Source organism: Scatophagus argus, chromosome 23 (genome assembly GCF_020382885.2).
Source record: "Scatophagus argus isolate fScaArg1 chromosome 23, fScaArg1.pri, whole genome shotgun sequence".
Classification (NCBI taxonomy): domain Eukaryota; kingdom Metazoa; phylum Chordata; class Actinopteri; family Scatophagidae; genus Scatophagus; species Scatophagus argus.
Genome location: NC_058515.1, coordinates 2200482 through 2226120, shown reverse-complemented (window position 1 = coordinate 2226120; position 25639 = coordinate 2200482). Strand labels below are relative to the sequence as shown.

Genomic DNA, 25639 nt, shown 5'->3' with positions numbered 1-25639 from the left:
AAACTGGGAAACAATGGACTAAAGTAGTTAGCCCTGTCTGGAGGAGCTACAACAGTAAAAGGTTACTTTGCACTGATCCATCAGCAATGGCAGTCTAATAACATCATATATGATAACTAAAAGATGACTATACTGAGTGCATTTTGCTGATTATACTTCTGCAGTTTTACTTCAGTAATATTTGTTTTTTCTTGGCTTGACTAGACGGTCCTGATGTGTGGAACACTCCCGTTCCCGTTCCCCTCCTGCAGATGTACAGTAGTAGGTCAACCCTGCTGCCTCTAGATGGAGCTCTAGTGTTGTGTGGCGTAGTGAACGCTGAGAAGAAATTCACCTACATCAAGCTAGACAATATACCAAGACAGACGGATGCGAAAATATTTACTTTCAAAATAAATGAAAACACGTTTGGATATATTGGAAAAAGGTGTACATTAGATTCCCAAGTACTAGGTAAATAACAGATAAAAATAAAATGAAACGAATAAAATTGTGATATGCTTATCACAAGGTAAAACAGATAAAAGAAATTAAAAGGGGGCTTCGTGAATTTATGTCATCCGCTTGATTATACACTTTCCCAGATTAACAGGTAGAAAATGCAACTTCAATATACGATTACAACAGCAGGAGTTCCTGCAAATTAATGAGACATAATGATACAATTATAGTACAGAACTACAGTATCTGTATGTTCCACTCTGATACTTTTATCTACAGTTCCCAGGCTCATGTGGAAAAAAAAAAACAAAGAAAATTTAGAATTTTAATTGTTGGATTAAAAACCTTTCACTGAACTAAACAAATCTGAGTCTTTTATTCCCCCAGCTGGTCACAATACTTTTAAGTGGGGATTTTTTTTTTTTTTTTTTTTTTTGATAAATTTTAAAAACTTAACCTTAAAAAAAACAATATTTTCTCTGAAACGTCCCAGTTACAATTACATATGTATCAGAACAAGAAGAGCTAGAAGCGTCTTAAACTAGAAGAGTTTTATTTTGAAATCTCACCATCACTTGAGCGATATTTGACTCTAGCTTGACTGCGGTTAACTAATCCAAGTGGCAGTGGTGAGACAAACATAATAACAGGTCGCGACGTCGCTGTCAACTTCAGGAGTGAGCAGGACCTCTGAACGGGACGAGCGACACCGAACTTTTACCGCATTCAGGAGACATTTCTTATAACTCAAGTGAAGTTTTCTGGTATTTTGTCCCTCGAAAGACCAAAAGTGGCACTCTGGGACATAGAGGGGAAAGGATTTCTGAAGAGTATTAGAACGACTGAGGCTTTCAGTTTCCCAAGTTAGTCTCCTCTGCTCACCTTAACATGGCTTCAACGACCTGCACCAGATTTACCGATGAGTACCAGCTGTACGAGGAGCTGGGAAAGTAAGTTATTATCGTTTTATTAGTGTTTTAATCTGACATTTTCAGTGAAGGTGAAGCTTAATTGTCGTCCTGTGCTGTCGGTGTTCAGATTGACTGAAACCTGCGCCTACCTTTTATTACCTTGACGCGTTAAATTTGCACGTGTAGTCAGGACGTCACGCGATCTTCCATTCAAAATTGTAGAATTGTAAACTTGCCACATTGGTTGTTATAAAGGACGGCTCCCTGTTTAACCCAAAGATGTAACGTTTATTACTTCCTCTGCTCTCATGTTTGTCTCAACTTTTTGAATCAGTTCTCCCTGCTCGTTAACGCCCATTAGCTTGTATTTCTTAAAATGCCTTGCTTGAGTTCAATTTCTTGTAAGAAACATTGCCAGTACCCTGGAGTGAACGCCGAATACATAACGATTACACGGTAATTCATCAACAACCTTAAAATATGATTCAACAAGCATGTACCTCTGGCGACGTGCCAGGGATGTGAAAACAAGCAGAAATTTAAAAGGAATTTGGTATTAGCAGCGCTGCACCGTGTAGCCTGTCACCTGAGTCGCTCTCACTGAGCTGTAGTGACACGAAGCCCGCCTTGACGATTGCAACATTTCATAGTCGAATGTGTTTGTGGCTCCTGTTTGTTTTTTTTTTTTTGCCTGCTTGGCTTTAGATTTGAATCTTCTGGTGTGTTTTTACAGGGAAGAGCAAAGGTCAGTCACAAACTTATCAGACAGCCAACTGTGTTGAAAATATATAGAAATCACAGGGAGTACTCTGAGCTGATATATCAATATCAGTTATCGCTCCACTTTGTCTTCAGGAATGTTGTGTGTGTGTGTGTGTGTGTGTGTGTGTGTGTGTGGGAGGGGGGGTGGGTACAGAATTTGGCCACCTGAGAGTTTATTCAAGGACAAGGTGTATCTCAAGTGGGAAACTCCTGTAATTCAGCTTTGTACATTGAGGTTCTTGTTTTTGTTTTCTACCTTATTTTTTAAGAACGAGCATCTATTTCAACTTGTGTTGAAGTGGAAGTTTAGTTGAATTCATAGTCTTCTTGTATTTCCAGAAAGGTATATCCTGATGTGACCAAATGGGAAAAAAAATAAAACAATGAATTGGTCAAACGCATCAGAAAAAGCGTAAAGCGCTAGAACAAATCGATCACAGCAAATGTTGAAACCTGTTCTGTTCTCCAGCTGGTCCGTTCACACACATTTTATAGTATCTACCTCAAAAGCAAGAATAATTTGATACTTTAGTAAAAGCCTCAAGCTCACTTTATATAAGTGTGATGATCCATGCATTTAAAGTTATGTCTCTTGTAATCTGCTAATTCACAGTTCACCTTTATCTTTTCTTTTCAAGCCTAATTCCAAGGTGTTAAATTATGGATGTGTTGTATGTTTTGGAAAATCTTGACACGCACTGACTGATCAGCCCCTCTTCCTGTAGGGGTGCTTTCTCCGTGGTGAGACGATGCATGAAGATTTCCACGGGGCAGGAATATGCCGCCAAAATAATCAATACCAAGAAGTTGTCTGCCAGGGGTGAGTACTGTTTGCAGCACCTTGCTCTGAGTCTTTGCTTAAAACTGTGACTTTTTTTTTTTTTTTTTGTGGCCCCCTCTGACCAACTTCCTCTTTTATTTTGACTCACTTTTGACACCACTCACATCTGTATAAGCAGGAGGGTTGGGCCCAGTTTCAAAGGGTAACAGCCATGCTGAACTATGCTCCTCCGGCATTAAATTCCCTTTGCTTTCCGTTTTTGTAAGCCTCCACCTTTTCGAAGTGTCGCCAACGTGAAGGAGCTCTTGCACCTTCTGATTTGCGTTGAGCTGTATGTGACTTCACAGCGCCGTCAGAAGCCAGTGAAGGCAACACGGTGGCAGAATTGAGGGAAAACCTTATTTCTCTCCACCTTCTGACCTTTTGTGCCTACTTCTTTAATGGAGCGTTTATCCAGGAAGGGGAGGTGTGGATTCTTTTCCTCTCGTCGCCGTTTTTCATTCTCTCCATCATTATCTGTGCGGCGTGGGCTGAGGCTCCGCTGATTGATACCCCCCCCCCCCCCCCCCCCCACAAATCTGTAATGGGCTTAAGCAAAAGCACACAGGACGCAAACACAAAGGGAGATAGGCTTGAAAAGGCACACAGTGATGGGGAGCGGATGCAGCAGCAGATGTAGCATCTCGTGTGGGGAAGCTCTCTCTCTGTGTGTGTGTGTGTGTGTGTGTGTGTGTTGTAGTTGTCACCATCTAAGCTCTGGCCTTTGCACAAAGGGGAAATGTGTACCTTTGTTATTTTTGAGTTTCTCTTGTTGGAGCTTTTAATTTGTCATCCCGCAGAGGTACATCCTGGTTTTAACATACCTTGTCTCTTATTTTCTAGTGGCGAACTGATTTCTCAAACGTACATCACAGTTTTGCACAGAGGCTCTGTACACAAAGTTAAAGTCCCTTCCTGTCACCAACTTAACCATGTGACCGTCCCACAGTAGCTCCTCATCAGATGTTGTAGCTTCAGCTCAGTCCTGTTGCCGCAGTTAAGATCGCGATCTGGTCGTCCGTTATTCCTCGTCTCTAGATTGATTCCAGATGAGTCCAAGTTGACTTCAGGATGTTACTTTTGTTATAATTTTTTGTGGTCATCCAACTACATGGCCACAGCCTAGCTCGCCTTTGGGCTATGATGACAAGCTGCGATATGCTTAGCAGTATCCCCACATTGCAGTCCCTTCAAAGACTTGTTTCAGGCAAACAGATGGGTTGCAGACAATTAAATCCAACGTAAGTATATTTCAAGGATTCAAGGAACTTTATTGTCATATTGTCCATATATTGTCCCGGGAGCAGTGAGTAGACTATAAAAATATAAAAGTACGAGGTAAAAGTTGAATAAAAAAGAAATATAAGCTAAATAGAATATAAAACTAGACATTTAAATAAGCTAAACATTTATATAAAGACGCCGGTTTTAGCATATAGCAGCATAAATATGCATGTGCAAGTGTGTGCAAATATGAGGTAGTCCAGAAAGTAGTCCTTAATATTGCACTTGTGTATTGCACTTGTAGGATAAAGTGTTTGTAGTGCACGGGTTTGGGGGGGTCAGGGGTGTGTGTGTGTGTGTGTGTATGTATGTATATATGGGTATGGGGGGGACTACAGGGCATGGCTAGAGTTCAGCAGTCTGACAGCTTCGGGGAAGAAGCTGTTTCTGAGCCTGGTGGTCTTGCTATTTCTGATACATTTTATGCTAAACAACCATGATAATCCTCCTCACGGGGTTTTCACCTGACAGCAGTGGTGTTCAGAAGAGACGGAGGGGAAGACAGTAGTGACACATACTGAAGGAGGCAGGCTGAGGTGAAGGTCATGCTCAATGAGGGGAAAGCCCAGAGTCGCTGCCAATGCTCCTGCCGCCGCCGCTGCTGTTGTTGTTACTGGATGATGAGAAATCCTAAACAGGATGCTCCATCCCATTGGAGGAGCTTTATGTAGCTGTAAACCTTGGCTTCATACCAAAAGCATTGCTTATCTGATGCAGTGCGCTTCCAAGTAATATAAACTATGATGTGATTTGTTGAACATCCGGAAGACTCTCTGATCTTGACCTTAATATTTTCTTACAGTATTAATCGCATCCTCATCTGTTTGCGGGCATCTCTGGTGCAAGTCTGTCCAATTTGACAGTGCCGATACGTATTTGCCGTCATAGACATCATAGTGTACCTCAGCATTGTCTTTTGAAATTTATACTTAACCTTCAGCTGTGAGTTGGCGTTTCCTGTGAGAATGTACATACTTTATATTTTATAGAAAAGCACATTGCAAAGTCACTGCCCCACCCCGGGGAATCAGGAAGTGGGCGGTTGGTGTGTAGATAGGACACTGCTTGGATTGAGAGCAGAGATGGTGTGACTCCTTAGGGTGCAGCCTCCACTTTGATGGCATCGTGACTGTAAAGTCAGATTCTGTCGAGAAGTGGAACTGGACTGAACTATTTAATAATCCTTGTTCCTTTTGTGTTATGTCGTTAATGTAAGCATATTTAAAAGGTCATTGCTTGTTTTTTATTTTTATGTGGCTTTGAGTGCACAAAAATAATAAGTCTCCTTAAATAAATAAAAGTAGTAAATAGTATATTGACTCATTTATATATTCATACTTACGCTTCTATATTTAGCTTCCTGTGTCTGTGCTCGGCATCCATGGCAGCTTGCCACATTTTCTTCCTGTTCTGGTATCGGACTAGATCTTATCTATCCTTTTTCTCCTTTTTTTGAATGATTATTTGTTGAAGTTTACAAATTTGTAAAAAGTTAATTGCTTCTCTTAAAAGTCTCCCTTCAGAATAAAAGCCCTAACATGTAACTAAAATATTATCCAGATATAGTGAACTGAAAGTCTGTCTTCTGTGACAGCACAGGCTAATATGAAGGGAAAACTGGGGCAGTGGTTGAACACAAACCTAGTGATGCTTGGACTCGTTGGAGTGGAAATGATCACTTGACAAACCCACCAGGCTGTGGAAAAGCTAGCTCTGGTTCAGGAGCCAGCCATTCTGTCGTTTTGCTGCTGGAAAATACCAGAGGCCTCAGCCGCTCACCGTGAACTCTTCATTCCCATGGAAACAAAAGAAATGGAGAGCTAAATATAGTCTGTCGGGTAATATAGGTGTTGAAGTATGCCACAGTCTTAGTTTTGTAAGTTGTGCTAATACATGATGCTGTTAGTGTTCTTTGAATCACTCAGCTCAGACACATTTAGTTAAACAACGAACAATAAAAACGTTCCATGGATTTGAAATGGGCCTTTGTTTTTTCTTTTTGTTGAGCTTCATTTATCACTAATGAGCCTCGTAAGTTCTTCCTAAGTCACATCCATATCCTCACACACCCACAGTTGTGTTTATATCACTTTCTGGGGACACCACGTGGTCTTGCATTCATTTCCTGGAGGCCTAACCACCACCTAACCATAACAATAAACATTACTTGCGTGTCCTGTCATTGTACATCGTTGCTCATCCCTTAGGTCCTGGTTGACCCATATGGCCAGCAAGCTGTTTATGCAACTCTGTTGACACAAGCATAATTGAAAACACAGAGAGCCCTTAGAGTGTGTCTTTGCGTCTCTGTCACCATTTAAATAGTCGGTCTCATGGCTAATGTGTGTCTTCCAACCCAGATTGCTTCTGTCAAAGTCTGTAAGCTGATTGCAATTAACACACCGTTTTTCTATTGAGGATGGAGATCATCCAGCTGGAATACACAGAGAATCCAAATACTCATACATAGCTATACAGATACTTGTGAAACTAAAATTACAGAGGCGTATTCATTCAGTTTTGTCTAAAATCTTCATTGCCGAGAAATAAGTCAATGTAAAACAAGTTCTGCAAGGTAGTGTAATGCAGGACTTATCCCAACTGCAATTTTGTCCTTAAGAAATGGTTCACTGCTTTTTCAAACCTTACATTTACAGCCTTGTTTGGCTGAAATGGGGTGAAAGTGACACTTGAGGTGAAAGTATTCCTCCAATCAATCATCAAGTCTGGTTGCAGTTGTTGCCAGGAAGTCCCCGGGGCTTTTGACTTATCTTGATTGTGAACAAATGTCCACAACATTTCTCCACAAAACCACAGAATACAAAAATGTGAAAACCAGCCACATTTTCTGGTGTTGACACCAGTATCATGTTTTCAGCTAAGGAGATTCCAGACATACTGAAAACTCATTTATGCTGCTTAAAAAAACAAAACAAAACAAAAAAAACCCAAAAAACCCTCCTGTTTTATCTACTCTTAGCGTGTTTTGCCAGGGGAAAACAGATGGAGTTTTTGTTTTATCTCCTTGCTTTCCTGTTTTTTTCACATGAGCTGTTTTTTCCACTTAAGGAGGAAATGCAGCAGCGAAGCTTAACGGTAGTACAGTGACAGAAGCATACATGTTAGTGTATTTGTAATAATTCACCCTAGACTCTCTCTTCTTCTAACTGATGCACAGCTGCTCACGGTGAGCTAAAAATATCTTATTAGAGCGATGCAAGCGAGCATGAAAAACAGAAATCAGGCTGCAGTGTTTATAGAGCAACTGTCAGCAGGAGTGGAGGACTCCCCCCATCCTTGGCAGAAAGTATTTCCATCTTTGCCTGCCTAATTTCCCCATCAATCAGCTGGCAAAAGAAAGTCTCATACCTCCAATATTTCTGTTTTTAAATGGTATTTAATGTTATTTCCACCTCAGCTATAGCTAACTGTGTCCAATCTGAAGAGGGGATGAACAAGTGAAAGAATAATGAGGTGGGGAAATGATGGAACGGAGGACAACAAGTTGGGGAAAATCAACAGCATGTATTATGTATGATAAGTGGTGCAGGAAGGCATCCATCGGATGGTAAGGTGCATAAAATAATGTAACTATTCAACCGTACAGTATACCAGCTCATGGTATTATGTGTTACTCACTGCCTTGTTTGAATTTACTGGAATACAGAAGTTGTTTTTAATGCTCAGTTGGCAGGCAGCAGATGGCAGGTATGAACTGTTTGATTAAGAAACACATTGGAAGATGCTGCTGAGCTGACCCGTCTGCTATCAGCCACTGAATCGACGCCCACAGGAGGCATCTCATCAATACTGACCAGCTGCATTCTGTCTTATGGAATAGTTGCAGTGGGATACACTGGGATTTCTGTGGTTTAGTTCCTCAGCCTATCTGAACTCAATTTGTTTGATGAATCCTGGAGAGGAAATGGAGAAGAAAAGGGGCCACTTTTCAGTCCATCAGCTTTTCTTTTAGTTAAATTTGGCCTGAGAGCAAGTAGATATTTGAAGGCTGACGCTGATACTTAAGAACTGAAAAATGTTATCAATGTATTTCAGTATACATAAATACTGAAGTACATAAATAATAAATGTTTAAATAAGTCATATAGTGCTGAGATGATTTGTTGGTAATTTAAAGGAAAATATGGAAAAAAAAGTCAAATATTCTTTGGTTCCAACATATCAAATCTGAATATTTACTGATTCTCAGTTATATATTATGTGTTTTGTATTATGTGATTCTATTTGCCTTTTTGCATCATCAGTCATAGCTACAGTAGGCAAGACTGAGGCCCCTCCTAACTTGTCCTCCATTAGTGTCGTGCACTCAGGTGATTCTTCTCCCCATCTCTTTGAAACAGGGATAAACTGGAGTATTCTCTCTGGGCTTTATTCTAAATCCTCATTTAGCCAAGTAGGGCAGCCATTTGAGGGACAGGCTGCTTGCTTTAATTAGAGTTTCTTTGTCTGTCATTCAGAGACTGGGTGCTCCAGTCTAGAGACGGTATCTTCCAGTGGTGCTCTCGTCCACCTTAATAAAGGGAGGGAGCTGTGGTCTCAGAGCCTCCACATTCACCACCAAAACACCCTCCCTGATTTGTGTAATGTATTCATGCAATGCTGCTTCAGTTCAAACGTGTGTAGGCTATGGGAGTTTCCTATTGCTGCAGGATTTGCCCTTGAAATAAAAAAATTATAAGGGTAGTTCTTTTCATAATATTAATCCTTGTTGGTTCCACAAAGGTAAAAAGGAATGAACGTGAAGGAACACGTATTTGCACTGAATAGAAGTTTATTTTAGTTGATACAAGTTGTGAAAAGCCGCACAAACGCCGCTTTAACTGAAAGCACCTTTGTACATTTAGATTCAGTCTGTGTCTGTAACATAAAGTCATGTACAGATTGGCTTTAATAAAGTATGAAAAAGTTCAGGCTTTTTTCAGTTACACCATCTACCTGATCCAATGGAGATGCCAAATGTTGAACATGGCTCAACTTTTGTTGCAGTATCAACGGGCGGCGTGGTGCCATGAGTCTGCATTCATGAAGCACAAAGTGATATTTGCACAAAACTCACAGTTCAGATCATATCATGGTTTTTAGTCCTGGATCTGATCGTTTTCTTTCAGATCAGCAAAAGGAAAACGAGGGTTAGGGTTGCAGTAAAAACCAGGGCTTTTAGCAACCAAGTTGCTCGTTGTGCTTCAGAGTAAAACACAGCACCCATTTGTCTTCTCTATCTTTTCACTGGAGAGCTTAATTTAAAAAGTCTTAATTTAAAAAGTAACAACAACTGTGTTTCACGCTTTGATGGTCAAATTTTGTTGTTACTACACCAATCACATGCACCATGTACGATTTGTATGGATCAACTAGGTTTTGTTACGCCACTACTGCGCAAGTAAAATATATTGAATATTTTATAATACTTCTTATTAGTATGTACGTATTTATTATTTTAACAGCAATAGAGTGTCAGGTACACAGGTGCTTCAAAATAGGAAACACATCAGGGTCTGCTCCAAGGTTTCTGCCTTTTGAAAGGCAGTTTTTCCTCGCCACTGTCACCAAGTGCTTGCTCAAGTGGGAATGTTGGGCTCTCTATATTGCAATTGAATTAAAGAGTTTGGTCTAGACCTGCTTTAATTGGAAAGTGTCATGAGATGACTTTTGTTGTGAATTGGCGCTATATAAATAAACTGAATTGAATTGATTCAAGGAAGTATCTGAAAGCGAATGGATGGCATTCATTTAGGAGCAGAGAAGTTTGGTTTTGACAGCAAAACCGTTAGACACCACAGCCAGTCTTTCTGAAGTTAATATTAGTTAAACTGATGGCAGCAGAATACTGTGCTTGCTGAATGGTTAGACTGTATGCTGTGATTACCTACACAGATAAAGTACTTGCTTTGTGTCATTGGCACCTGAAACAACATGGCATCACCAATGCAGCCCTTTGGTAATGCGATGCCCTTTTTGTTCTTTGAACATCATAAGTGCATATTCAATATGTTAATTGCGCCCACTGCCACTAACGAAGCAGTGCATTTAGACCATTACAACTCATTGTGTTAACAGCGTCTTGAGACAGCATAGTTAATAATGTCCACAGAGTATTTTTCTTATGATAACCTCATGTTGTTAAAATGGCACCAAGGGGCTTCTCCTGTAATCGTTAATGGTGACTACATGACTAATGGAGTTGCCTCATGTCTCAGAGGGATACTATGTGGACTGTGGAAGTAATATAGTTTTCTAAATATTTGGACAACCCACACATATCTTGTTTTGTCTCTCTCCTTCCTCGCCTTCCCTCCCGTCAGTATGTTTTCTCTCATACACGGTGGATGAAATCAGGGATTACATCATGCATTATAGCTGATTTGAGTCATGTGTTTAAGGGAAGCCACAGCAAGAGCTGTTTTTTTTCTGGCTCAGAATGAGAAGTGTGTGATGCATCAGGGAATATAGTGTGGATTTGTCATCCCAGAAATAGTTAAACCTAAGCCCCCTTGACACTGTTTATATCTAGTTTTATTTATGTCACAGCCATCAAATTGCACTTCATATCCCCAGTTTTTCACGCAGGCTTTCTGTCATGGACTTGTGGCCTGCGAGCCCGATGCTGATGATTTAATAAGCTGGATTTTTAAAAAGACAGAGAGCATGTCAGCAAAGTTTGAAGTGTCAAACTCTGTCTCTCTGTCTGAAGAACAGACCTGAAATGTTTTAAATGTTTCCAATCTTTTGGCAGCCAAAGCAACAGGTTGCTTTGTTGCTTTTTTCCTCAGTTTTGAAATTCAGATGGAAAGATGCGCCCACGAGTTGACTGTTAGCGCAGTATGTTATGTTGCCATGACAGTTAACACACAGCTCTGGTTCATCGTTAGAATGTTGAAGTCCAGAATAACTCTGAAACCGTCCTCTAACCAGGGCAGCTGTTGCCTCCATTTCCCTTATGTTATTGTTCTGTGTGTTATTGTCTATTTTAGAGTTAACACTCAATAATTGGTAATAATTGGTCTGGTGGTCGATATAATTAATCTTTCTGTGAGTCATCTAGTCAATAATTATTTATTTTCAGATGTTTGGGGAAAGCAAAATTGATGAATGGTGAACACTTTCGATAAACATCGTCAGAAAATGGAAATGAAAGAAATGAAAATGAAGAAAAGGTAGATGAAATGACCTCTAAAAAGTTTGTTATCCAAGAAGGGATGGATTGCAATCTGTCGTCATTGGCTTCCTGTGGAATGACGACATCTCAGCGCTTAGAAGCTACACTTCAACTGACCATTCTACTTTAAATGGGGTGAATTAAAAGCAAAGGCAAAAGCACAATGACAATGGAGGGATTTTGAAGTAAAATGAAATGTACAAAAGTTAATGATTTATTACTACGTGCAAGGCTTTTCATGAGAGTTGACCTGTCACCCCAGGTTGAAAAGACAGGAAGAGGGTGAGGAAACATGGAGTGAGTGAAAGACAAAGGTTAGATTCTCAAATTGAAGAGCCTTTCAACCTTACAGAGAGAATCAGTCATGTCAGCCAAGATCAATGTGTGGGCGAGTTCTACTGATTGTGTTAAACAGGAGAGAATTGATTTCAGGTAATGCACAGTACTGTGCAAAAGTTTCAGGCAGGTGTAGAAAAAATGCTTGTAAACGCTGTCAAATAAAAAAGCGAAAAAAAAATCTAAATCAAATCAATGTGTTACTACCCTTTGCCTTCAAACCAGCATCAATTCTTATAGGTACACTTGCACAAAGTCAGGGATTTTGTAGGATTATAGTCAGGTGTATGATCAACTGAATATACCAAACAGGTGCTAATGATCAGTAATTTCACATGCAAGTTGAAACACAGTCATTAACTGAAACAGAAACAGGTGTGTAGGAGTCTTAAAGCTGTGTGAGGAACAGCCAAACTCTGCTCCCAAGAGGAGGTTGTAGAGGAAGAGGATTTCATGTAACAGGTCTAAGGAAACTTATTTCCCTTCAAAATCGGAAGATGTCCAGCAGTGACATCAGCTCAGAACTGGCAGAAACCAGTGAGAACCAGATACACCCATCCACTGTACCAGAAGTGGTCTTCATAGAAGAGTAGCAGCCAAAAAGCAATACCTCTGACATGGAAACAAGGCTAAGCGACTCAAATATGTACAAAAACATAGGAACTGGGGTGCAGAAAAATGGCAGCAGGTGCTCTGGACTTATGAGTCAAAATTTGAAATATTTGGCTGGAGCAGAAGGCATTTTGTTCCCCGAAGGGCGGGAGAGCGGTACAGTAATCAGTGTCTGCAGGCAACAGTGAAGCATGGTGGAGGTTCCTTGCAAGTCTGGGGCTGCATTTCTGCAAATGGAGTTGGAGATTTGGTCAGGATTAATGGTGTCCTCAGTGCTGAGAAATATAGGCAGATACTTCTACATCATGCGATACCATCAGGGAGGCGTATGAATGACACCAAATTTATTCTGTAGCAGGACAATGACCCCAAACATACAGTCAGTATAACTACCATCAGTGTAAAGAAGAACAAGAAGTCCTGGATCTGATGGTATGGCTCCTACAGAGCCCTGATCGTTGAGTCTGTCTGGGGTTATATGAAGAGACGGAAGGACTTGAGGACGCCTACGCTGAAGTTTGGAACACCCCACCAGCTGAGTTTCATCAAAAACTGTGTGCGTTTCTAGAAGAATTGATGCTGTTTTGAAGGCAAAGGGTGGTCACACCAACTACTGATTTGATTTTATATTTCTCTTCTGTTCATTCACTGCATTTTGTTAATTGTTGAAAATAAACTAACTCCATTTAACCTAAATGTTAAAGCTGGTATTCTGCCAGTTGGAGCAAGATAATGCCTGGAGTCATATTTCTTATCATGGCTTTAGAGGGACTAAACTGACTTGTTCTGCATGGCCTGACCAAGAACTCTTGAATGTTGACTGATCCCATCTATATTTGACAGCATTACAGGTATTGACTTGTCAGTTACATTCAGGCCAGATTCATTGTGAATGCCATCTCATTCACATGTCATTCACAGACCCATTCAATTTCACTTCATTTGCTGTTGTGCTGAATGTGGCATGGTTTAAAACAACCTAATCCTTCATTCACCCCAACTTCTCTCTTTCTCTCTTTACTCTTTTAGCTGCACCGCTGATGTTTACTCCCAGTTTCCAGTTTTTGTTAGGGGTTGGCTTCAGAACATTCTACTCTTTTTTTATTATTATTTATTTATTTCAGTCATAAATATTGTGGTTGGACTGTGCTTGGAGACCAGGGGGAAACTCCCCAAACAGATGGCCACTTTGCTCAGCAGTGCTGATCTGGGCACAAAAGCAACAGTCTTACGCTGTAGTTCCACTGAAATTCAGGGATTCCACTGGCACTTCCACTGTGGTATAACATGAAAACACAATGAAGACTGGTACATAAAATAACTATATTTTGTAATAACAGTCTCAATTTTTATTGAAATAAACTGCAGTATTTGCACTATTACAAAAAGGGATGTCTGTGGTGACATTCTTGTTGTTGCACTAGATGGGAATATAACTATGTTTTGTGCAGTGTTTTGTTACATTACTTTTTTTAAAGCTATTGTAACAAAAAAATGCTCTTTCATTATTAAATTCACATTGGAGATATTATTACTGTTGTCAAGAAAAACAAATGAGAATTGTTGACCTGGCTCAGTCACCAGTCACCATTTACCTCCCCACTGAATATGCATTGTAGTGTTTCGACCTTAGCCCATAGACATTACATTATGATGACATCAGAGGTTTTTAAATGGATGATGGACTCTGGTATCAGAGTCGGGTTTTGCCAGCACCCATCATTCAGTGAGCCTCTAATGACATCCACACAAATGTCACTTGGAGGTGTTTCAAATCTGATTTGTTTTTCGGGTTAAGTCTGGTGATATTTGACTTTTTTTCGAGGGCACAGACAGCAATTTTTTGCACTTTTCTTTCAGCTGCCTTCTTGCATTGATCCTGTGTTTTGTGACTGCATGTCCAGGTGATTCGGTCATGTTCCAGAGTGCTGTCTCTAATGCTAATTGGCCAGTGGGAAATAAGTGTACTTTTTTGTTTTTTGCTCCAAAGAGGGGAATAAATTTACATTCGCTGCCTTGCATCTCTCTCATAAATGAGGGGAAGACATAAGAAGACTAGGCAAAAGTGTGAAATAACATTTTTGTTAGACACACAGCATCAGTATTTTTCTTATTTTGTTTTTTGAATGTCTTCAACACACACCTGTTGCTTTTCATATTTTCTTTTTTGGATCACCTTAAACCACAGACTTACTGGAAGTTTTAGAACAGTAATAGTGCTATGTATGTGCTACTCTATAAGTAGAACATTATCATTCTAAAATACACAAATATCAGTTGTCGTGCTGTCATGTGAAACACAGCAAGTTTCCTTTCTTTTCCTTCAGATTTGAATCTGTGCAAGCAGTGAAAGCTAATTGAGGTTGTGTCACATCGCTGTCGAGATTTAACGCCTCCACTTGAGGGTGACTCAGTTCTATAAATTGACTGAATGAGCTACAGGAGAGGAAAAATATGCTTGCGTCCATGTTCTTTTTGTGTGTCGGCTCTGTGTGTGTGTGTGTGTGTGTGTGTGTGTGTGTGATTTGAGCAGTTTTGTTTCACAGCTTTGATTGTCTTATTTTTCTAAGTATGAGTCTGATTTGCTCTTCATCAAATGCAAATTTGGTGCCCCAGGTATCACCTTGTTAAACAAATGAGACAAATAAGAGCTTTTACAGAAGGACCTGAAGGCACTAGTGAATTGAACGAGACCACTGAAACGTATTCACTCTGACAGTACACAGTCATTAAGAGTTTTGTTTCGAAATGTTAGTGTTCAAGTATTTCAAATAAGCTAGATGAACAAAATGAAAGCAAAAGGCTTCATTAGCTAAAAACGACCAAAAATGTGTGATGCACATTATTTGCTGTCGTTCCAAGTTGCTAGCTTGTTTTCATTCACTACCTGTTTCCTCCCACACTATACCAAAATAAAGCAGTTCATATTCAAGCGTGATATGTTTCTGTGGGGGGTAAAGACCTCTCAGTATTGTTGCTTAATTCTGCAGTTCAAATATAGAGAAATGAAGAGTTCAGGTTGGGATGCCTCTGTAATTTGTCACAAGGCTAAGGATGAATGCCAGTCGAATTGCGGTTTCATGTAATCTGGATTTTTGCTTTATAGTTTTGGCTATCCTTTTTATCTATATCATCAGTGCTTGAGGCTCCAGGCTATGTTAACTGCTACTAGCATACTGCCTTGTGGGGCAGTCGTGGATCAGCGGTTAGGGTGTCGGACCCGTAACCGGTGGATTGCTGGTTCGATTCCCCGTCCCGGTGTCCATGGCTGAGGTACCCTTGAGCAAGGTACCTAACCCCCACTGCTCCCCGGGCGCTGCACGCGGTCGCCCACTGCCCCGGGTTTGCTGTGTGTGTGTGCACGTCACTTGGGTGGGTTAAATGCAGAGCACGAGTTTCGTTGGAGTGAGTTCCCTCCAATGACAAAATTTGTCACTTTCATACCACACCTAAATATCCAACTGGACCGTCAGCCACCGAGTTGCATTGTGGGTAAAGTAGACGTCAGCTTTTGACAATGAAGAAAGATGTATGGAACAAAAAAGATGATAGTTCAGATGCTGACTTATTATGTCTGCCCATTATACGGTAAGTTGGCAATGTTATAAGTGCACTATGCTAAATTGATGGAGTACTTTTAAGTGTAAGTGTAGGGCAGCTATGTTTTTGGTGATTAAAGCCATAGATTTACCAGACCGCAGTAGCATTTTATTTTATCTCTCAGCCCTAGCTGTCATTATTTATGGCATGGCTGTGATTTGAAATGCTGAAATGTGGAGGATGTATCTTGACCAAATGAGTAAAAGCAGGAACTGAGGCAAATCCAATGGTGGATTTATGTTTTTGTGTGCTTGCGTGTGTAATCCAGGATTTATAATCCCAGTCTCGTGCTGCTGTCCCTGCATTGCAGCCAGAGACTCGCATACCTCCTCCTCCACACTCTCAACTACTCTGGATTATGTCCTCCCCTGCTTTTGTTTTCTCTCAGTCATACATCTGTCAAAAAGCCCTCCAGGGCAAGAGTGGATTCAGACAAATGGCAGCTGGGAGTTAGGGGAGAAGAAGAAGTGGCAGTCCCTCAGTAAGCGTTTAGATCACAAATTCTGTGACATCACCAAAGGTCCTCCATAGGGCTTTTGGTATTTCCATTCTTTTACAGAGGACAAGATGGAAGGGCATCATTGCTACACACATCACAGGTATATATGCCACATGAGAGATAGAATTTTAGCTGAATATTAATGCAAGATAAACTATAAATCTCGAGTTTCTTGTAAGTACCAAATTCAGTGTCTGAATAAACCTAACAGCATGGTCCCAGTTCAGTTGGTGTGACCTCAATACACATATGTTCCTGACTGATCATTTAGTCATGCCCACGATAACAGAAAATACATTTCCAGGGTTTTTCTTTACACATATGTCTGTGATGCGCATACACAATTTCATCCAGGCTGATAGAGTGATCATTTTCCGCTTTAATCCCATAAACTCAGATTAGAAAGTCAGATTAGAATGCTGCTCGAATTCAAGTTTGGCATCAGACCAAGGTTCCCGGCTGTGTGTGTTTGCAGCCCGCATCATATGTACACACCTGGAGGATAGTATCATAAATTAACTTTTTGACTCTATATGTATCTTTCAAAGTTTCATTTTTATTTATTTTTAAATGCAAAATTTACAAGGCTTAATTTAAAAATCCCACAAAATCCCTACAAGCGATTGCTTTGCACCATGTAAGGTAATTGTGTAATACTGAATATTGAATTACTAGTAATGACTTTTGAGCCTTGGATAATTCAAGACAAGGTTAGATGGGGAGGGTTAAACTTAATGGAAGTTTGTAACAGAGTCCCCAGTCTGTGCAGCAGAGTGCAAGCCAAGTTGATTCATTAAACAAACTATGACTCATGCCTGAAGGACAAACCAGGAGCTGATGAGAGAGATGGGGGAAAAAAACGTAGGAGTTCATACCCAACTCTCACATTATCGTTAGAGTTTCCATGTGAATATATAAACCTGCTGTCCTCGGGCCTCATTTATCAAAGTTTCTTTCTAAAAAGTTCTTCAGTCCAATCCTTTCTGTTGCATCCACCTGGTCATGCATTAACAGGCCCATTTACTTAAATAAGCACCCTGAAACTGATGCATTTAGTATCCCTGTTACGTTTAGGACAATTTGTTGTGGAGAAAAAGGGACAAATGAGAAAGAAAATAAGACAAGGGAGGCTGAGGTTCTGCTAAACCAAAATGGTTTATTTGGCAATTTAACAAGGGGCTTGTCCAAGAAGGGGAGGAAAAGATAAAAGACTGGAACAGGTGACATATGCTGGCGCAGAGATGAAGACATAATGGTTTGATCTCTGAAAAAGAAGAGTGCTCACAAAGGAGAAGGAGAGAAAAAGGAGGCAGACTACTACTTCACTGTCACCAAGACACGATAGCTGCAATTAGTATTGAAACATCCATAAAAGATGTCATCCCTTATGGTGACTAAGACCCACCAACCACAGAGGAAGCAGTTAGATATTTGCTTTCAATTGTAGCTTTATGTCATTTTAACATTTATTCTTGTTCATTCTGTTATAATGACAAGGTCCTTTTCAGTAGGCATAATTCTTTGTTATTTATTCCAAAACTTTGTTTAGCCTGCATATAAATGTAACACAGAACTACAGATGTTTAGCCTGCACTGAATAGTCCACATTTGGAACACTGGAACACATAACTACAAATGTTTAGCCTGCACTGAATAGTCCACATTTAGAACATTGGAACACATAATTATCTACAAGGATTGCAGCTATTGTCACTGCAGTGGATGTTCCTGGGCTTCTTGAAAAACATTTCCAGAGCCTCTTGATAAGGGAATTCAGAAACATCTGGCCTATGTACAGATATTCGCATACAAGCTGCAAGATGGTCCCCTTGCAGCCTGTTGCGAATGTTTGTCATGACCTGCAAATGCATTAATTGTTAGGCTTTTAAAGACAAAGCTGATAGCTTAAAGTATTCATCACCCTGTTAAAGGTTGAGAAGTCTCTCTCACAGTTTACACTGCTGACTGGGACCGTCAGGACAATGGAAGCCAGCAGACTAATAGGTGGGTCCAGGACTCCAAACTCCTCATATTTAGAGGGAAGTTCAGACAGTATGGCCAGCTGTGTCTTGCTCTGAAAAGAGTACAAAATGATAGTATGATGATTATGATAATGTCATGTGAAATAGTCACATTTCTAAGTTATCTTGAGTTATCTCTAGACCAGAGACCACTTGCTCCTTGAAAGAGGTCCATTACGGGAACAAAACTCTTCTGCCAGTATTCTTAATTTTGTTTGTGCAATGTCATCAGGAAGCGTAGCTGCTTGTGGACTGAAAATTCCAGATGTAGCCATGACTCCAACCACACAGACACATCTCTCAAGATTGGCAATTAAGCGATCTAAATACGGATCCATCACCTGCTCAAACATGAAAAATTGTCTGTAAACTACTAATATACAGAAAACTGTGCAACAACTAAATTGAAGTTAAACCTCTAAAGTCAGCAAAAAGCCACATGATCATACCTGTGACTGAAATCCCCCAGTCCTGAAGGGTTATCCAAATTTTGAGTCAACTTACTCAAGTGTGAACCAGGTTGATGACCACCAGAATCTTTTATTGCTTTTATTAAGGACAGGGTGACAGGAACCTGGGAAAACAGGGATATTGACTTGTAGAAAGATTAAATGGGGCACCCCATGTTTTTGCAAAAATAAACACAAAGATAAAACTTAGCCCATGTGCTGAGTTACAGTATTTGTTACCTGCTTTTTTATTGTCAGGAACATGACATCCTCCTTTTGGAAGAGCTTAGAGAGTCGTGTCAGATAAGGGAGGACATCAGCTTGTAGGTGAAGGGCTGCAGTGAAGTGATAGGTGGCAAGGAATGAATGCAGTCCCTTATCAGTAGGGTATTTACAGGCCTCTACTTCCTCTGCCAAGGCACTCAGTACAGTACAGTTATGTATGTAAGGGAACCCCTTATGTAAAAGTTATCCGTGCAGCCTTGCGGTTTAAATACACAACGTCACAAGTTGCGAGGGCAGTTGTGCACGCATTAATCAAGTCATCACATGTTGGTAGGTGAATTTGCATTGCTACTTCATTTAGCCTGCTGATAATTTAATTATGTATGAGATTTAAGTTGACTTTGGCCTACCGGTTTACAATCCCTATTTTAGGCTATCCCATATTAGAGAAGCAACTTTAGCCTACAAAAATTGCCCATCAAAATTGCCCTGTATTGATAGGCCCACCCTATTTCGCAAAGGCCCACCTAACTAAAAATTTCTATCTACGCCACTGCCCCCACCCCCGCGGCGGCCTCCCCACCCCTTTACAAGGCAGCCTCCCGCAACTTCTAGTCTGCGTTCTTGGGGGGGCGGGAGGTGCCGCTGGGGGGCCAGGGCGCACCCCTGAAAGAATTGCAGGGGAAACACTGGGAAAAATGGGGAATCAACAGAAATTAAAGACAGAGTCCTCTGATTGTCATCTCACAGTTATGCTTCACAACAGTTGCATTTTGTTGACATGACTTCATTCAGAAAACTTTGACTGCTGTGCGCTTTAAAGTTATGAATATGTATAAGGAAAGAAAGAAAGAAAGAAAGAAAAAAAACTCACAGACCACGTTTTTGCTTCCATTATCTCTTTTCCTTCCTCTTTCTATCTATTCATTCTTGACATACTTTTCAGTATGTGTAAGTCACTATCAGAAGGATATAAGCGTATTGTCACAGTTTTCCTTTTCGCACTCACACATACTGTTGGGCTTAGATTTTCCAGAAGAATTTTCTGGCTGTGTCTACATGGCCTTGTTGCTGGATAAGATTTTAATGGTTTCTGGTAGATATTGAATCTCGTAAACACTGAGGAAACATCACAGAGGAATTGTCTTTTTTTTTCTGTGGTGAGAATCCATAAAAAGTGGTCTTAATCGTGCAATGTTGAAAAGAGATTGGAACATTACTGTGGAAAACAAAATCACCAGTGTTTGGAGATATTTTGCTGGAGTGCACCTAATGCATTTTTGACCTCAGAGTTTCCATTGTTGACTGGTCAGAAGAGGATATGAGGTGTAGGAGGATTCAAATGAGGGGTTTTTGACCTCAGGCAGATATGGCTACTGTACAGATTAGCATCTCTACAACTTGATTTCACATGGTTGCACTTGTTGCATATCAACTCATATTTCCTGTCTGAATTATATTGTCAGCTAACAAAATAAAGACATAGACGTGTGGTTTAAAAAACAACATGCAGAATGGTCATGCTTGCAAAAAGCTTTTGTTATGGGTTCGCTTACACCAGAATCCTTGAGAACTGAAAGTGTACTAATCAGTGTTGGATTATTTGATTAAATTACTTTGTTTTATGAGAAAGTGCTTATAGACACAAGTTCTACGGCAGAAATCCTGCCTCACAAACTGGAGCTGTGCAGTTTGAAAGATGTATGTGTTCATCAGGAAGGTCTAATGAAGAAATGCTATTGGTTGCATTATGGGAATTGTTTTAGCAGTGTTTTTCCCCTTTTTGTTCTTTTGTGACTTCCTGGAACTTTGTGGAAGAGGGATAGAAGAAGAAGAAGAAGAAGAGGAAGAATCAGCTTTATGGGCAGTATATTTTTTACATACACTGAATTTTTCCTCTTCATTTAGCCCGTCGGTGGTTGAAAACACATGCAGCACACCCAACAAATTACATGCAGTGCACACACTCACAGAGGCAGTGGGTTGCCTGTCAAGTGCCCAGGGAGCAGTTACGGGGTTAGATGCCTGCTCAAGGGCATGTCAACCATTAATAATGGAGTAGGGAGGGGCTTGATTATTCACCCCCTCCCCTGAATATATCCCATGACATCAGTTGCTGATAAGATACCAAAGGATACCAAAACAACACCATTTTCAAAACAAAATGGCTTCTACAGGCAAAAGTCACTATTTAATGTGACCTCCCTTTCAGCTCTTCCCAGAGTTCTTTAGATTTAGTCTTTTTTTCTTTCTCTGCCCAGGTGATCCAGGTGAATATGTTGCATTGTGAATTGTTCAATGTTTTCAGATGTTATTTGTGAGATAATGGATAAAATGAGAGGTAAAAGGTGAAGAACGCTTGGAATGATGAAAGCAAAGAGAGAAAAAGGAAAGGATAAAGATCGAAGGGATGAAAGTGAGAGCTTGTGGGTGGGGGTAAATAAAGGTCATCTTTGGGGGATGTTCTTAGAGCTATATATGTACCTGGAGTTTGGCCTCCATTAACAGTACACTCGGTATGGAGATCACTCACAATTTGTGCAAACAGCCTGTATAGGACAGCACAGGTAATATCTGCCACCAGTAAGGTAAATATGGTGCATGTAGCATAAGTGCACATTTGAAAAGCTTACAAAGCTCCATTAGAGTGCAGACTCTTGTTCTTTCTAGGTTTTCGGTGGTAACCTTAATCTCTTAAACCCTGGATGATTGTGGTATTAACTATTTTCCTGTGAGTCTTATTCCCCTGTAGGCTGAGTACACATGCATGTTTTTTTTTCTGTTTTCTTTAACAATAGAATGTGGTGTCCCAGTTTTGTTTTGTTTTTTTGTTGTTTGTTTGTTTGTTTTTAGATCAGTCATTCCTACTGCTGTTTGTTTAAGCAGGTATCAACTTGCAGAGATTCTCCAAAAAATCCAGAAATGTCACATTTATGTTTCTATCATTGTGTTTCCATGGAGACCAACACAAGGTCGAACTCACCTTCAAGGGCAGCAGGATTTACCTCTGCCCGGACTTATTGGCACAGGTGAGGGATGCCTGGCAGTAGTTGAACGGGTTGTGCGACCAACTCATCTGAAGACGAATACGGTTCCATATGCGCTATCCAGTGAACTCACTGGGCCACAGGAAGTGGACGAATTTCTGAGCAGGAATGGACTCCAGAGATTGACATTTTAAACACCAATTTAGCCACCTGGATGCATCTCCTCCAGTCTTCTCTCAGATTACTTAGTGACCATTCTTCTCAGGACATTCAGAGCCTCAGTTCCGTCCATTCTGATCATCTTTCCCCTCTTTGTTACTATCCGACCACTCTTATCTAGTCCGAATGACATTCTGATGTCATTGCTGTAGTTCCTGGTGATGTGGGTCAGGGAGTCAATGTCTCGCTCGTTCTTGGTGTACAGCTTGATGTCATCCATGCAGAGGAGGTGGTTGATGGTTGCCCCACTTTGGCAACCGATATCCATAACCACTCCTTGTGATGATCTGACTGAGGGGGTTCAGGCTTATGCAGAACAATAACGGGCATAGCGCATCACCTTGGTATATGCTGTATTTGATGGTAACTTGTGCTGGCTTTAAGTTGACCTCTAGAGTTGCCTTCCACAGCCCCATTGACTTCTTTATGAAGGCTCTTAGTGTAATGTCGATGTACATTTCCAGGCATTCCAGTGTCCATATGTGTGGTATTGAGTTGTAGGAGTCTGGGAGTTCCACTCCCAGGACAGAACCAGCTTTTCTGATGAGCTTGATGAGTCTGTTGGCATCGGCTTTCTTCACTCTGCTACTTCGACACTCTACAGCATAGAAGATTGCATCCCATCTCTCATTGATCATAACGGATCTAGGTAACTTCAAATCAGCTGATATAAATAAGAAAGTGAGATTATTTTTATAAAGACCTCTGCTCTGAGTACACATACTCTACTTAAACTAGAGCAAAGTTTCTTCGTAAACTAGAGCTTCCACCTTTTCCTGAAGAGAAGAAAGCAGGTTCATGCAGACCAATTAGCAAGGAAGAAGTCTTAGAAGTAATACACTCTCTTAGAGGAGGCAAAGCTCCAGGTCCAGATGGCTTTGGTTCTGACTTTAACAAAAAGTTTAGTAGCATATTAATAGGTCCCCTTACAGATATATACTTAGACTCAGCATGGGTTATCCCCCCCCCCCCCCCCTACTTTAAACCTGGCTTATATATGGCATATACAGTGGTATGAAAAAGTTTGGGCACCCCATTTTCAGGATTTTCCTTTATAAATCATTGGTTGTTCGGATCAGCAATTTCAGTTAAATATATCATATAGCAGACAAACACAGTGATATTTCAGAAGTGAAATGAAGTTTATAGGATTAACAGAAAGTGTGCAATAATTACTTAAACAACATTAGACAGGTGCATAAATTTGGGCACCACAACAGAAAAATGACATCAATATTTCGTAGATCCTCCTTTTGCAGAAATAACAGCCTCTAAACGCTTCCTATAGCTTCCAATGAGGGTCTGGAGTCTGGTTGAAGGTATTTTTGACCATTCTTCTTTACAAAAAATCTCCAGTTCAGTCAGGTTTGATGGTTTCCGAGCATGGACAGCCCGCTTTAAATCACACCACAGATTTTCAATAATGTTCAGGTCTGGGGACTGAGATGGCCATTCCAGAACGTTGTAGTTGTGTTTGGGGTCGTTGTCTTGTTGAAGTATCCAGCCCCGGCGCAACTTCAACTTTGTCACTGATTCTTGAACATTGTTGGCAAGAATCTGCTGATACTGACTGGAATCCATGCGACCTTCAACTTTTACAAGATTGCCAGTACCTGCACTGGCCACACAGCCCCACAGCATGATGGAACCACCACCAAATTTTACTGTGGGTAGCAAGTGTTTGTCTTGGAATGCTGTGTTCTTCTTCCGCCATGCATACCGCCCCTTGTTATGTCCAAATAACTCAATTTCACATTCATCAGTCCACAGCACCTTATTCCAAAAGGAAGCTGGCTTGTCCAAATGTGCTTTAGCATACCTCAAGCGACTCTGTTTGTGGCATGTGCGTAGAAAAGGCTTCCGCCGCATTAATCTCCCATACAGCATCTCCTTGTGCAAAGTGCGCTGAATAGTTGAACGATGCTCAGTGACACCATCTGCAGCAAGATCATGTTGTAGGTCTTTGGAGCTGGTCTGTGGGTTGAGTTTGACCGTTCTCACCATTCCTCGCCTCTGCTTATCAGAGATTTTTCTTGGCCTGCCACTCCGGGCCTTAACTAGGACTGTGCCTGTGGTCTTCCATTTCCTCACTATGTTCCTCACAGTGGAAACTGACAGCTTAAATCTCTGAGCCAGCTTTTTGTATCCTTCCCCTAAACCATGATGTTGGACAATCTTTGTTTTCAGGTCATTTGAGAGTTGTTTTGAGGCTCCCATGTTGCCACTCCTCAGAGAAGATGCAAAAGGGAGAACAACTTGCTACTGGCCACCTGAAATACCCTTTCTCATGATCGGATTCACCTGTGTATGTAGGTCAAGGGTCAATGAGCTTACCAAACAAACTTTGTGTTCCAATAATTAGTGCTAAAGGTACTCAAATCAATAAAACAACAAGGGTGCCCAAATTTATGCACCTGCCTAATGTTGTTTAAGTAATTGTTGCACACTTTCTGTTAATCCTATAAACTTCATTTCACTTCTGAAATATCACTGTGTTTGTCTGCTATATGATATATTTAACTGAAATTGCTGATCCGAACAACCAATGATTTATAAAGGAAAATCCTGAAAATGATCAGGGGTGCCCAAACTTTTTCATACCACTGTATATCTTCCGTCCATCCATTTTCTATACTGCTTATCTGTCAGGGTTGCAGGGGAGCTCTAGCCTATCCCAGCTGACTACGGGCGAGAGGCGGGGTTCAACCTGGACTGGTCGCCAGTCAATCGCAGGGGTGACACACAAAGACAGACAACCACACACTCTCACGCTCACACCTAGATGCAATGTAGAGTAGCCAGTTAACTTAATGTGCATGTCTTTGGGATTGTGGGAGGAAGCCGGAGAACCCAGAGAAAACCCACACAGGCACACGGAGAACAGGCAAACTCCACATAGAAGGGCCCAGACCGGGATTCGAACCTGGAACCCTCTTGCTATGAGACGACAGTGCTAACTACTGCACCACCGTGGCACCATATATATATCTTATATATGCTATTTTAAAGAATAAACTTGCCAGGCATCTTGAGGGATTACTCCCAGCTCTCATAAACCCAGATCAGACAGGATTTATTCATGGACATTACTGAATATAGTTCAGTTCAACACCCAGAAGAAACACAGGGTCCTTGCTGTCTCACTAGATACAGAAAAGGCCTTTGATAGGATTGAATGGAGTTACATGTTACATGTTTGAGGAGACTTCCTCAATCCAATCTGATCCAATCCGAACCTTATGTCATTCATTAACTGAGGTTTTGGCGATCTTTTAAACAAAGGGTTGTATAACTAG

At 40.8% G+C, this 25639-nt stretch overlaps 1 protein-coding gene across 8 annotated transcripts in view; it reads left to right on the top strand.

Moving 5' to 3' along the window:
• Positions 1–1050: 1050 nt before the first annotated feature.
• Positions 1051–25639, top strand: part of camk2d1 (calcium/calmodulin-dependent protein kinase (CaM kinase) II delta 1) — a 76015-nt gene continuing 51426 nt past the window's right edge. For 2 of the 8 annotated variants that reach the window (XM_046380294.1, XM_046380293.1), the window contains exons 1-2: positions 1051–1391; positions 2840–2934. In XM_046380294.1, the coding sequence (XP_046236250.1) occupies positions 1330–1391; positions 2840–2934 (157 nt within the window). In that variant the 5' untranslated portion in view covers positions 1051–1329. The remainder of the gene's footprint in view (positions 1392–2839; positions 2935–25639) is intronic. The other 6 variants (XM_046380295.1, XM_046380292.1, XM_046380297.1 and 3 more) reach the window with 3 other exon arrangements.